Below are 14,358 nucleotides of genomic sequence, written 5' to 3'. Positions count from 1 at the left end.
GTGTGTGTGTGTGTGTGTGTGTGTGTGTGTGATGGGCAAGGCAGGAGGGCGGAGTGGGGGAGTAGATGGGACCACAAAAAGAACAACAAAAAGATGTAGGATGATTTTGGAGTAGTTTCTGTCTTCCTAATATTATATACCTGACCTTGTATTTCTTAGAACAAGTTGTTTCCTGGATGTTGTCCACTCTTTGAGGGTCATCAGAGTGGTCAGCAGTGGTGACCTCATGATGTACAGAGTATGAAAGGGCTACTTGTCATTTTTTTTAAAGATTTTTTATTTCAGAGAGAGAGGGAGCATGAGCAGGAGGGGCAGAGGGAGAGAGAATCTCAAGCAGACTCCATGCCAAGCACGGAGCCTAACGTGGGGTTCTACCTCACGACCTGAAATCATGACCTGAGCCGAAACCAAGAGTCGGAAGCTTAACTGACTGAGCCACCCCAGGGCTACTTGTTTTCATTGGAATAGATGTGTCTATCTTTTATCTATTATTTAAAAATTGAACCCATGTCAAACAAATAATATAATCTACTAGCAAATAAGAATCCATAGAGCTTGTCTATGATCTAAAATACCAAATATCAAATGATATTTATTTGATCTGTTGCTGTGTATAGAACCTACTATACAGTGTGGGCTACACAGATGGTATTGAATACACGCTTATTGATCAACCTCCTTTTGACAACTTGGACACTTTAATTCTCCCCTTGGAGACTGCAGAGCTTCCGAGTGGGCAGCAGGTTGGCCCCCGTCGTGTTCAGGAGCTGGTAGAGGACACCTCCCCTTGTGTCTTGCTGAGTCCCCACACCTAAAGTGGGGCCTGATGTGTCGTCGGCACATGATAAATATTTGTCAAAGAATGAATGTGCTCCTGTGGATTGGTCTGAATGAGGAATTGCTTACCTGAAGGTGATAGCTTCAGTGACTAGAGATAATCAGTGATGTGATTTTTTAAAAATATTTATTTACGTTTAGAGAGAGAGAACATGTGTATGGGAGCAAGGTGGGGGAGGGGCAGAGGGAGAGGGAGAGAGAGACTCTCAATGCAGGGCTTGACCTCACAATCTTGGGATCATTACCTGAGCCGAAATTAAGAGTCAGACGCTTAACCAACTGAGCTACCCAGGCGCCCCATCATCGATGTGATTTAAAAAAATAACTAATTAAAGCTTCAGAGTAATTGGTCTTTCTGAAAATGAGACGATTGGATCAGCTGGCTTCTAAGTTTCCTTCCAGATTGGCAACAGACTCTGTTGTTACCGGCTCTCCCCTATTTCTTGCCAGTGCCTCATACCAAAACCACATGATTAAATTGATATTCATCCAGGGATGGAAAACCTTCCCATCCTTTCACGGACCTGCAAAAGGGAGGATTACCTTTTTGTCCTTTGCTAATTAAATATGTTCTTTACATGCTTAGAATTAAATAGAATAAAAAATGAACACACTGAATTTTTCCCTCTAACTTGTATTCGTTTCTAGGTCTTGGTGCCCAGACCGTACTGTTTTTCAAGCAAGAAAGTATATTGCAGATTCTTTGGAGGAGAAGTACACAGAACCAGTTATCTTAAACCTGGAGAAAACTTGGGAAGAAAGTGATACACGGACACCTTTGATATGTTTCCTGTCCATGGGATCTGATCCCACAATTCAAATTGATGCATTGGCCAAGAAACTGAAGCTGGGTATGATCAGAAATCTATGCAATTTAGCAAAGCTTCCATATTTTTGTCTCAAACCTTGCCTTTCATAATTTCATAACTGAATCTTAGAAGTGTATCTACAAAACTGAGTTAGAAAAAATATTAAACTCTTTCCTCCCTTTTTAAATCTCCTAGAGTGTGGGTATGATACAGATACCTTTGTGCAGAGAAGAACACGCTTGTTATTTTTGTTATTTTTTTTTTTAAGTTGTAAGCAGAGGAACATAGCACACGGATAGCAGACTAACAAGAATGAACATACAGGGGTATTGCCATGTCCATATAAAATTTCAGAAAAGTCTATTTGGTCACAAATTAAAAAACTGTAACCACTATGACACACAGCAATTAGGGACTTATTCATTCTTTTTTTTTAATGCAACTTTTTTTTAAAATTTAAATTCAATTAGCTAACATAGAGTACCTCATTAGTTTTTGATGTAGTGTTCAATGACTCATTAGTTGCATATAACACCCAGTGCTCATTACATCACGTGCCCTTTTTAATGTCCATCACCCAGGTACCCTATCCCCCACCTACCTCCCCTTTGGCAACCCTCAATTTGACCCAGAGTCAAGAGTCTCTCATAGTTTGTCTCCCTCTCTGATTTCTTCCCCTTCAGCTTTCCCTCCCTTCCCCTGTGGTCCTCTGTGCTATTTCTTATATTCCACATATGAGTGAAACCATATGATAATTGTCTTTCTCTGATTGACTTATGTCACTTAGCATAATCCATCCATGTCGATGTAAATGGTAGGTATTCATCCTTTCTGATGGCTGAGTAATATTCCACTGAGGGATTTATTCATTCAATAACCCTTTAGTACAGGCAGCAAGCTAGATTCAAGAAGTACAGAGATGACTACAACATAGCTGGGAAAGACAGACATGTAAGCACGTAATTGTGACAATGCTGTAGGAGTTATCCAGACACACCAGACTACAAGATTCAGACCTACTCAGACTGCAAGGGGAACAGAGGAAAGCATCACAGTGATGATATTTTGGGTAGGATCTAAAAAATAGATAAAATTTCACCAGGTGGGATGGTAGGCGGTAGAAGGAAAGTAGCTCCAGGGGGAGGAGGCAGGGCAAGGAGTTAGAAACACACAAGTAGTGAGAGCAGTTACTGAGGCAAGGATCTGTATGAGGCAGAGCACATCTTGGTAAGAGTGAGCCACCCTTTTATAGGATGGCTGTTTGTAGGAGGGCTGTTTATCTGCTCTTCATACTCTGGACATCAGAATGTGTTTGGAATTGCCATTTGGTATCTTTCAGATTCAGATCTCTATATCTATACCTTATTGGTTTAACTCATTCATGTCTTTATGAAAATTATTAAAGTGATTGATTATGAATAACTAAACCTACACTATGAAATAAAACTTACATTGAGTTCATTATTATGTTAACATGACATGATATAAAATCAGTTCATTCCTCTCCGAGTATTCACCATGTGTCCTGCACAAAGAAATTACTGTAAACCATTAGCTGAGGGTAGCATTGTCTGTGTTCATTCCCTCTTTCTTCATCTTGACTTTGCTCTATTGTCACCACACCCTTCTACGTTCTGTATGGATCCGTGTTTGAATGAATCCGTCACTTTCTTCAGTCTGAACACTGATAGAGCTCCCAGGTTCTAATAGCAACTGTTCCTGATTAAGTCTCATTAACCACCTTTAATGTAGGCTGTGTTGCTCTGGTATTTACGGCAACATGCCAGTCATCTTCATTGGTCTAAGAGTGATGCCTCTCTTGCAGCCCTGTAGTTTGCAAATCTCCCTCAGATGTATTCCTCTATGGAGTTTTGTCCCATTGCTTTCTCTAGCTGCCCCACTTCTCTCTGCTTATGGGTTTCTTTTTCCTGTCTTACTATGAACCAATCTCCATGTGACAGAACTCTTGGTCTCTGGTGGCTCATGAGCTTCACTGCTTACATGTTCAGTAAGTTCAGCACTCTCAGGGAAAGTCCTTTTACTCTCTTGGTCTGAAGCCCAAATATCAAGGGAAGAAATTAATTGGTTTTGCTTTGGTCATGTGCTCCTTCCTGGACCAATCAATGAACTGCTGTTGCAGAGATGGGTTCATAGCAGGAACCCAATGTATGGAGCTAGAGTGGGGTCATTTCTTAGGAGGAGATATTGTTCCTAGAAGATGTGTGTATTTCCAACTAGAATTACAATGTCAGATGTTACCTGAAAATAGTGCTATTGTCTAGGACAAGAGTTTAAGAATAGAATTAAGAAATTCAAGGTCTCCATGGGGAGAAATTATAACCATGACATTAAATGAATCCATAAGGCTGGAGTTGTGCTATTACCTTTAGTGTTATTACATGTTATCATACTACTTTGCTTGGCAATTTGGTGATTTTCATTTCTTGTCATGACTTTAGTTTTTCCAACAATTGTTCAAGTTTCTATTGGTTATTTTATTAGGATGCTAAAACAGAGTAGATCTGATCCTGAAGGACCCAACGATTTTTATAAAGAACTCTTTGCTGAATAATTTTTAAGAATGCTAGAGATTCTCATGCTCTTCACTGCTTTGGATTAAAAAAAAATCCCTAAAATAGCTGTGAAAATGGAACTATTATATAGACAGAATAACATATTAATCTAGTCTCTACCACAAATATTTTATTTGGGTAATTGGATAATAGATAATCATAGAATGCTCAAGGTAAATAGGCTGGAAATCTTGAAATCCAACTACCTTATTTTATACCTGGGGAAACTAAGGTCTGAAGATCAGGTCAGACAGCTAGTTGGGGACAGGTCTTGGGGGGACAGATAAGGTCAGGCCTTATCTCAGGGCTTCCAAATCCCACTACAGTGGTGTGCTCTTTCATTCCCTCTCACTACCTTCCTTGGATGAATTAACCAGTTAACAGACAGCAACTTGAGGGATGGGCCCGAGTCAAATATATTTTTGTAAGAAAATCAAAACTTATCACTATGGATATTGTCAGGTGCCTGTCAGACTCTGCAGTGAGAGATTTGGAACAGATAAATTCTGCTCAGAAGCACTGGGTGCCTGGTGAAGAGGGAGAAGAGACAGAAGGCTTTAGCATGAGAACCCTACCAGAACCTGGATAAGGGAGAAAAGGGGTCCCAGAGGAAGGAGGGGTTTGAAAATAGAATCCAAACACAAATGAAAGGGAACAAGCAAAATACAAACCCACAAATATACAGAGGAAGGAATGAGAAAGTGGGTGTAAAAACATATACAGATGAAAAAATTTAAGTAAGAGAGTAGTATATAGTTATGGTAATAACCTTTAAAATACCATTAAAATTCACAAGTTTGTAAAAAAATACAAATTTACAAAATGTTCTCAGAAAAGATAGAAAAACCTGAATACACCAATAATCAAGATGAGAAAAATTAGAAGTTTTTAAACTATGACCTCAGCAAAGGCCCTGGGCTTGGATGATATTTTTAGTAAATCCTTTAGAAATTTCATGTTTTATTCCATTTCAGGACAAGGAGAAAGAGGATATATTTTCCTCTTTATTTTAAGACAATAGCATTATCTTGATATAAACAGACAAGATAGTAACTTCATAAAAGAAACAAAACTACAGATTGATCCTACTTATCAATATAAATGTAAGGATCTTGACTAAAATGCAAACAAGAAGAAATCATTATAAAATTAAAAAAATAACATGCATAAAAAGTAATAATTTGCCTTGACCAAGTAGAAATGCATAGATGAATATAAGAAGGATATAGAGTTAAGAAATCTCATCACAACAAGAAGTAGAAGGCTTTTCCTTAGACAATCATATTATTACATTGATAAATGCTAAAAAGGCATTTTATAAAAATTCAGCATTTGTATTTGACTTATAAGAAGTTGAAACAGAAGAATATTTTAATATGGTAGTGAATATGAACTTCAGACATCAACATTTTACTTACTGGTAACCAACTAGACACATTAAAGTCAGAAATAAGATAAAGATGTCTGCTATCACCACTATTATTTGGCATTGTTGTGGAAGATGTAGCTAATATATTGTAAGAACCATAAATAAAAGATATAAGTACTGGAAAGGAGGGACAAAAATCATCATTACTCTCAGGCAATGCAATTGTGTAACTAAAAGCAAATGAATCAACTGAAAAACTATTAGATTTAACAGGACAGTTTGGTAAGGTGGCTGGTCACAAAATAAATATATAAAAAAGTTAATGGAGCATTCTTGTAAAATAAAATGTTAAGATCCCATTCACTATAGCAATAAAAATAAAACTGAGAAATAATTTTTTAAAATGCCTATTAGAAGAAAACTATAAAACTTTCTTAGAGGCATAAAAGTAGGTTAGAAATAATGGAGAGTTAAACCACATTCCCAGTGTAAAGATTCAATATTGTAAAGATGTCAATAGTCTCTAAATTAATATATAAATTGAATGCAGGTCTAATTGAAATTCCAACTATATTTTCTGTTCTGATTGGATAGTAGAGGGATCTTAGATCATCTAGAACAAGAAATGGACAAGAATAACCAAGAAAGTTTTGAAAAGGAAAAAGAATAATGGGGAGCAAGCACCACCAGATTTGTAAACCTTTATCAAATGGCAATAATTTAGTCAGTGTGGAACTGGCTCAGAGTAGATAAACAGATCAATCAAGCAAAATGAAAGGCCTCAAATTAGGCTCTACTATCTATAATAGCTGAGTCTATGATAAGATTCACATTTCAAATCAATGGAGGAAAAATGGATTAGTCAATAAACATTGTTAGGATAGCTGGTTAACTTTAGGAAAAAGTAAGAATTTTATCTCACTTTAAACTCCAAAGTAAAGTCTAGATTAATTAAGCTATAAAAGAAAAAAAAAGAATATATTGATACTATTGGGGTAGCTAAGATTTTCTTAATCATAATACCAGACTCCAAAACCAAGGCAGGTAGTTTGACTGGATGAAGTTTTGAAACTTCTATATGTCAAAGCAGTATTAATAAAGCATAAAAGAGGATAGATATGTGGGCTGGGAATGACAGCATTCCATTTCAGCTGGAGACACTGGCAGTCCTTTTTAATATATATATATATCACAAATCTAAAATATTTGTGTGCTTTGTCTTAACTATTCTATATGTATGAGTTTCTTCTAAGAACATATCAAGAGATACATATCAAGATTTATATACAAAAATGTTTCATCTAGCGCTATTTATAATACTGAGAAATTGAAAATGTCTTAAATATACAAAAGGATTGAATGAACAAGGATGCATCAACATGATGGAATGTTGTGCCACCATTAAAAACTTTTCCAATAATATTTAATGACAGTAAAATGCTCACAATATACTGTTAAGAAGGAGCGATTTAAAATAACATAAATGAGTATGTATATATATAATATGTAGATAGGTAGATAGAAAATTTTTAATTCAGGTGGGTCTACAATCCCTTACTCAAAACCCTTGGGACCAGATATGTTTCAGAAATCAGAATATTCCAGCTTTTGGAAAGGTAATATTTCATATGTTATATAATATAGTGCAGGTAAGAGTATTAATATTCATAGAGATAGGGATAAATAAAATCTATAAATAGCTTCATACCCGTCAGGTCAATTTTTGTCATTACAATGATTTTGTGCAAAATTTTCAGTTTTCATAACATTTTGAATTTTAAAATGAGGGTGATTGTGGATTATGCATATTAAAAAAGATAAGAATGAAAATCTAGGGAGGATTATTCATGAATTTCATTTCCTTCCTTATACTCTCTTGTATTTTCCAGTGCTTTCACTATGAGCATATATTACTTATTTAGAGGGATGCCTGGGTGGCTCAGTTAGTTAAGTATCTGCCTTTGGCTCAGGTCATGATTCCAGGGTCCTGGGATCAAGTGCCACATCAGGCTCCTTGCTCAGTGGGGAGCCTGCCACTCCCCCTGCTTGTGCACTCTCTCTCTCTGACAAATAAATCAATAAATAAAATCTTTTTTAAAAAATTACTTATTTAGAAATAATAATAAAACATAGAGGAAAAGTGAAAGAGACACAAGCCTGATTTTGGAAAGAAATGGAAAGGCAGTTGAATTCTTATTAGAGTTCTCAAATACAAACAAACAAAAAACCTAAACCACCAAAGTGTAATTATACTTTTTTACCTGCAGCAACACTTCCTACAATACCCTCTGCAACCATTCTTCTTTTGAGAGTTCCTCTTGTGATGTTATGGCATCTTTCCGCCACATCTCTAGAAATTTAGACTTGTACTGCCTTTTAAATCTTTATTTATTTATTTATTTATTTTATTTACTTGAGAGAGAGAGAGAGCACAAGTAGGCAGAGTGGCATGCAGAGGGAGAGGGAGAAGCAAGCTCCCCGCTGAGCAGAGAGCCTGATGCAGGGCTCGATCCCAGGGCCCTGGGATCATGACCTGAGCCAAGGCAGCTGCTTAACTGACTGAGCCACCCAGATGCCCCTAGAATTGTACTGTCTTTTATCTCACTGACCCCTGCCCTTTGAGACCTTTCTCCTCCTAAGTGCAAAGCTTGCTCACTTTTCCAATGTCAATCAATCTAGTTGTTCCAGACCATTCAGAAAATTTATGAAATATTTATTGACATGTTAAAAATGAAGAAAGATTGCAAGTCAATAACCTTAAAATACTAGGAAAAGAAGAGCAAATTAAACCCAAAGCAAATAAAAGGAAACAATAAATATTTCAGTGGGAAAAAAAATGAAATGGAGAATAGACAACAACAAAGGATCAACAAATCAAAACTATCTTCTTTGAAAAGATCAACAAATACCTAACAGCCATTAGTTTAAAAAAAATTAGAATGTTGGTAATATATTGAGCCCCACTCCATAGGGCCCCACCCCCACTCCACAAGACTGTGGAATATGCAAAGAGGTTAATTTAAATTATCCTTTTATAAAGATCAGAAAATATAATTTTATGATCAGTAACTTGCCCAAAGTCATAAAGATGTAAGTGAACATTTGATGACAAGGGAAATAAAGAGTAGCACGGGGAAATTCACTCCCAGAACTTGTTAGACTGTGGAAGTGAGTCCCAAGGGTTATGGGAGAAAAAGAACCTTAAATTTAAGAAAAGGGAAAGTCTCCATAATGGATAATGTATGCCATTACTTCACAATAAAAAACAAACAAAAACAGGGGCGCCTGGGTGGCTCAGTTGGTTAAGCGACTGCCTTCGGCTCAGGTCATGATCCTGGAGTCCCAGGATCGAGTCCCGCATCGGGCTCCCTGCTCGGCAGGGTGTCTGCTTCTCCCTTGGACCCTCCCCCCTCTCATGCTCTCTCTTCTCTATCTCATTCTCTCTCTCAAATGAATAAAAACAAACAAACGAAAGAAAGAAAGAAAGAGAGAAAGAAAGAAAGAGAGAAAGAGAGAAAGAAAAGAAAAGAAAGAGAGAGAGGAAGGAAGAAAAAGAAAGAAGGAAAAAGAAAGGAAAGGAAAAAAGGAAGAAAAAAAGAAAACAAAATTGACAAATCTTCCGTTTGACCAAGAGTAAAGGAAAGAAGACTAAGATTACTAAAATCAGGAATGACAGGGGGAATATCACTATTGACCTAACAAAAATTTTAAAAAGATCATGAGAGAATACTATCAATGATTATGCCAATAAATTAGGTAACCTGAATGAAGTGGGCAAATTATTAGCAAGAGACAACTACTGGAAGTTACTCAAGAAGTAATAGAAAACCTGTATAGAACTATAAGAAGTAAAGATATTGAGGAGGAGGAAAGATGGAAGAAGAGTAGGAGACCCTCATTTCATCTGGTCCCTTAAATTCATCTAGCTATCTATCAAATCATTCTGAACATCTGTGAATTGAACCTGAAATCTAAGAAAAGAATTGCTGCAATTCATAAATAGAAAAGTGACCACTTTCCGCAAGGTAGGAGGTGCGGAGAAATGGATCTAAGGCAATGTATTGGAAGATAAACTGTGGGGTAAGGGAGCCTCCATAAATCAGCACTGGAAAGTAATACAGCAGCTGAGCACAAAATCAGAACTTCTAGAAGTCTGCTCCTGTGAAGGACATCCCTGCCTGAAAGGTGCTCAGGTGGCAAAGGGGGGCAGAATGCTAGGTGGAACAGTGTGGTCTCAGGATCCCTGGGGTAACAGAAAAAAAGTGGGTGCCTGAGTGTGGCAGAGTTTCCAAGCATTGGAGCAGGGAAGCCAGCTACAACCAGCAAGACTTGGAGTGGCCTCTCAGCTCCATTTGCCATAAACCATGAACCATGGCAGGATTTGGGGACTACTCCCCAGTGGGGGCTCAGCAAGTGGCAGAACAACTGTGAGACCCTGCTCCTTTCCCTGGGAGGAATGGTGCAGGTGGGCGCACGATCTGGTGATCACTCCAAGCGTGGGGCCCAGCAAGCAGTGGAGCCATGGTGAGACCCCCCTCCCCCCAGGGAGGATTGGTGCAGGTGTGCACCACAGGAGTCTGCAGAGTTTGGTGCACACAGAAGTGATTGACTGCTTTTCCCTGAGGGTGCACTCAAGAGTGGGGGCCACAACTGTTCAGCTCTGGGGCTGGAGATTGGGGTGCTGCCATTTTTTTTCATCCTCTAAAGTGGTGTGAAAAGCCTTCAGAGAACAAAAGCCACATAGAGCAACCCAAAGCAGTTTACACTGAGCCCGACCCCCTGACAAGGGGTGGTGTGACTCTGCCCAGGCAAAGACACCTGAGAATCAGTGCAACAGGCCCCTCCTCCTGAAGACCAACAGGAACATCAGTCTAATACCAAGTTTATGGATCACACAGAACTGAAAAACTCCTGAGCTAGGGGAAAATAGCATACAGAATTTGAGGTTTTGTCTCATGATTCTTTAGTCTTTCAGTTTAAAAATTTCTTTCTCTCGTTTTTTTCCTTTTCAACTAGCATCTTACTGTATCAACTCTTTTTTTAAGTCTTTTTTTTAATTTTCATTTTTACATTTATATTTTGTAGATATGTTCTTCATTTTTGGCTTCCTTTCACTGTATTCAATTTTATTTATATTATATATATGTTTTTATTTATATATATATATGTTTTTATTTCTTATATATATATATATGTTTTTATTTCTTTACTATTTTGGGATCTAGTGTCTGTTAGATTATATTCTCTGCCCCCGCTTCCCTTTTTTCTTTTTATTTGGTTTCTGATCTCTTCAGATTTGTCTAGTGTATACTTCACTGGGGTCGTGGTTGATATTTTTTATTTTGTTATCTCGTTCATCTATTCTTCTCTGGACAAAATGACTAGAAGGGGAAATTTACAACAAGAGAAAGAACCAGAGATAATACTCTCTGCCATAGATTTAATCAATATGGATATAAGTAAAATGTTGGACCTAGAATTTAGAATAATGATCATAAAGATACTAGCTGGGCTTGAAAAAAGCATAAAAGACACTAAAGAATCCCTTAGTGCAGAATTAAAAGAAGTAAAATCTAATCAGGCTGAAATTAAAAATGTTTTAACTGAGGTACAGTCTAAAGTGGATGCTCTAATGGCTAGGGTAAATGAGGCAGAAGAGTCACTGACATAGAAGAAAAATATTATGGAAAGGAAGAAAGCTGAGGTAAAGAGAGAAAAACAACTAATGCATCATGAGGTGAAGCTTTGAGAAATCAGTGATACCATAAAGCGAAACAATATTAGAATAATTGTGGTCCCAGAGGAAGAAAAATGAGAGAGGGACAAAAGGTATATCTGAACAAATCATAGTTGAGAACTTCCCTAATCTGGGGAAAGAAACAGGCATTCAAGTCAAGGAGGCACAGAGAACCCCCTAAAAAAAAATAGATCAATACCCCGACATATAATAGTGAAGCTTGCAAATTTCAGAAATAAAGAAAAAAAACCTGAAAGCAGCTTGAGACAAGAGATCCTTAATCTACAAGGGTAGAAATGTTAGACTGGTAGCAGACCTGTCCACAGAGACCTGACAGGCAAGAAAGGGCTGGCATGATCTATTGAGTGTACTAAATGAGAAAAACATGCAGGCAAGAATACTTTATCCAGCAAGGCTGTCATTCAGAATGGAAGGAGAGATAAAAAGCTTCCAGGACAAACAGAAACTAAAAGAATTTGTGATCACTAACACATCCCTGTAAAAAATATTAAAGGGGATTCTGTAAGTGAAGAGAAAGCCCAAAAGTAACATAGACCAGAAGGGAAAAGAGACAATATAAAGAAACAGTGACTTTACAGGTAATACAATGGCACTAAATTCATATCTTTTAATAGTTGCTCTGAATGTAAATGGGCTAAATGCTCCAAAAGACACAGGGTATCGGATTGGATAAAAAGCAAGACCCATCCATATGCTGTCTACAAGAGACCCATCTTAGACCCAAAGACACCTCCAGATTGAAAATGAGGGGGTGAGAACCAGTTATCATGTTAATGGACATCAAAAGAAGCTGGAGTAGCAATCCTCATCTCAGACAAAATAAATTTTAAACCAAAGACTATAGTAAGGGATGAAGGGGAATACTATATCATGCTTAAAAGGTTTTTCCAACAAGAAGGTCTAATAATTATAAATATTTATGCTCCTAACTTGGGAGCAGCCAGTTATATAAACCAATTAATAACCAAATTAAAGAAACACATTGATAATAATACAAAATAGTAGGGGAATTTTAACACTCCACTCACAGCAATGGACAGATTGTCTAAGCAGAAAATCAACAAGGAAACAAGGGCTTTTAATGACACACTGGACCAGATGGACTTCACAGATATATACAGAGCACTCCATCCTAAAGTAACAGAATACACATTCTTCTTGAGTGCACATGGAACATTCTCCAGAATAGATCACATACTGAGTCACAAATCAGGTCTCAACCAGTACCAAAAATTGGAATTATTCCATGCATATTTTCAGACCACAATGCTTTGAAACTTGAACTCAATCACAAGAGGAAATTTGGAAGGAACTCAAATACTTGGAGGTTAAAGAGTATCCTACTAAAGAATGAATGGGTCAACCAGGAAATTAAAGAAGAATTTTAAAAATTCATGGAAACAAATGAAAATGAAAACACAACTGGTCAAAACCTTTGGGATACAGCAAAGGCGGTCCTAAGAGGGAAGTACATAGCAATACAAGCCTGTCTCAAGAAACTGGAAAAGTCTCAAATACACAAGCTAACCTTCCACCTAAAGGAGCTGGAGAAAAAATAGCAATAAAGCCTAAACCAAGCAAGAGATGAGAAATATTAAAGATTAGAACAGAAACCAATGAAATAGAAACTAAAAGAACAGTAGAACAGATCAACGAAATGAGAAGCTGGTTCTTTGAAAGCACTAATAAGATCGATAAACCCCTAGCCAGACTTATCGAAGAGAAAAGAGAGAGGACCCAAATTAATAAAATCATGAATGAAAGAGGAGAGATCACAACCAACACAAAGGAAATACAAACAATTTTAAGAATATATTATGCGCAACTATATGCCAACAAATTAGGCAATCTGGAAGAAATTGATACATTCCTAGAAACAGTTTCTAGGAAACTGAAACAGGAAAAAACAGGAAACCTGAACAGACCCATAACCAGTAACAAAATTGAAGCAGTAATCAAAAATCTCCCAACAAACAAGAGTCCAGGGCTGGATGGCTTCACAAGGGATCTACCAAACATTTAAGGAAGAACTAATTCTATTCTTTTGAAGCCTTTTCAAAAAATAGAAATGGAGGGAAAACTTCCAAACTTGTCCTATTAGGCCACTATTACCAGACAAAGACCCCAACAAAAAGGAGAATTATGGACCAATATCCCTGATGACATGGATGCCAAAATTCTCACCGAGATACTAGCCCATAAGATTCAACAGTACATTAAAAGGATCATTCACCACGACCAAGTGGGATTTATTCCTGGGTTGCAAGGGTGCTTCAACATTCACAAATCAATCAATGTGATACATCACATTAATAAGAGAAAGGACAAGAACCATATGATCCTCTCAATTGATGCAGAAAAAAGCATTTGACAAAATACTGCATTCTTTCTTAATTAAAACCCTCCACAATGTAGAGATAGAGGGAACATACCTCAATATCATAAAAGCCATATATGAAAGGCCCCAGTAAATATCATTCTCAATGGGGAGAAACAGAGCTTTTCCCCTAAGGTCAGGAAGGTGACAGGGATGCCCACTCTTACCACTGTTGTTCACCATAGTAACAAAAGGTCTAGCCTCAGCGATCAGACAACAAAAAGAGATAAAAGGCATTCAAATTGGCAAAAAAGTCAAACTCACTCTTCGCAGATTACATGATACTTTATGTGGAAAATGCAAAAGACTCCACCCTAAAATTGCTAGAATTCATACAGAAATTCAGCAAATGGCAGGATTTAAAATCAGTGCATAGAAATCAGTTACATTTCTATACACTAACAATGAGACAGAAGAAAGAGAAATTAAGAAATCGATCCCATTTACAATTGCACCAAAAACCATAAGATACCTATGAATAAACCTAATCAAAGAGGTAAAGTATCTGTACTCTAAAAACTATAGAACACTTATTAGGGAACTTGAGGAAGACACAAAGAAATGGGAAAACGTACCATGCTCATGGATTGGAAGAATAAATATTGTTCAAATGTCTGTGCTACCCAGAGCAGTCT

The 14,358-nt window shown here is 37.2% G+C and overlaps 1 protein-coding gene across 1 annotated transcript in view; it reads left to right on the top strand.

Moving 5' to 3' along the window:
• The window catches only part of DNAH8 (dynein axonemal heavy chain 8), a 407,368-nt gene that overhangs the window by 310,778 nt on the left and 82,232 nt on the right, over positions 1-14,358 (top strand). The window contains exon 75 of the mRNA XM_073884828.1: positions 1,486-1,688. Within this exon, the coding sequence (XP_073740929.1) occupies positions 1,486-1,688 (203 nt within the window). The remainder of the gene's footprint in view (positions 1-1,485; positions 1,689-14,358) is intronic.

This window comes from Callorhinus ursinus, unplaced genomic scaffold (assembly GCF_003265705.2).
Source record: "Callorhinus ursinus isolate GAN/ISIS: 27379988/994484 unplaced genomic scaffold, GSC_fseal_2.0 scaffold59, whole genome shotgun sequence".
Classification (NCBI taxonomy): Eukaryota; Metazoa; Chordata; class Mammalia; order Carnivora; family Otariidae; genus Callorhinus; species Callorhinus ursinus.
Note: the sequence above shows the minus strand (reverse complement) of the source record. Positions and strands in the feature narration are given on the sequence as shown.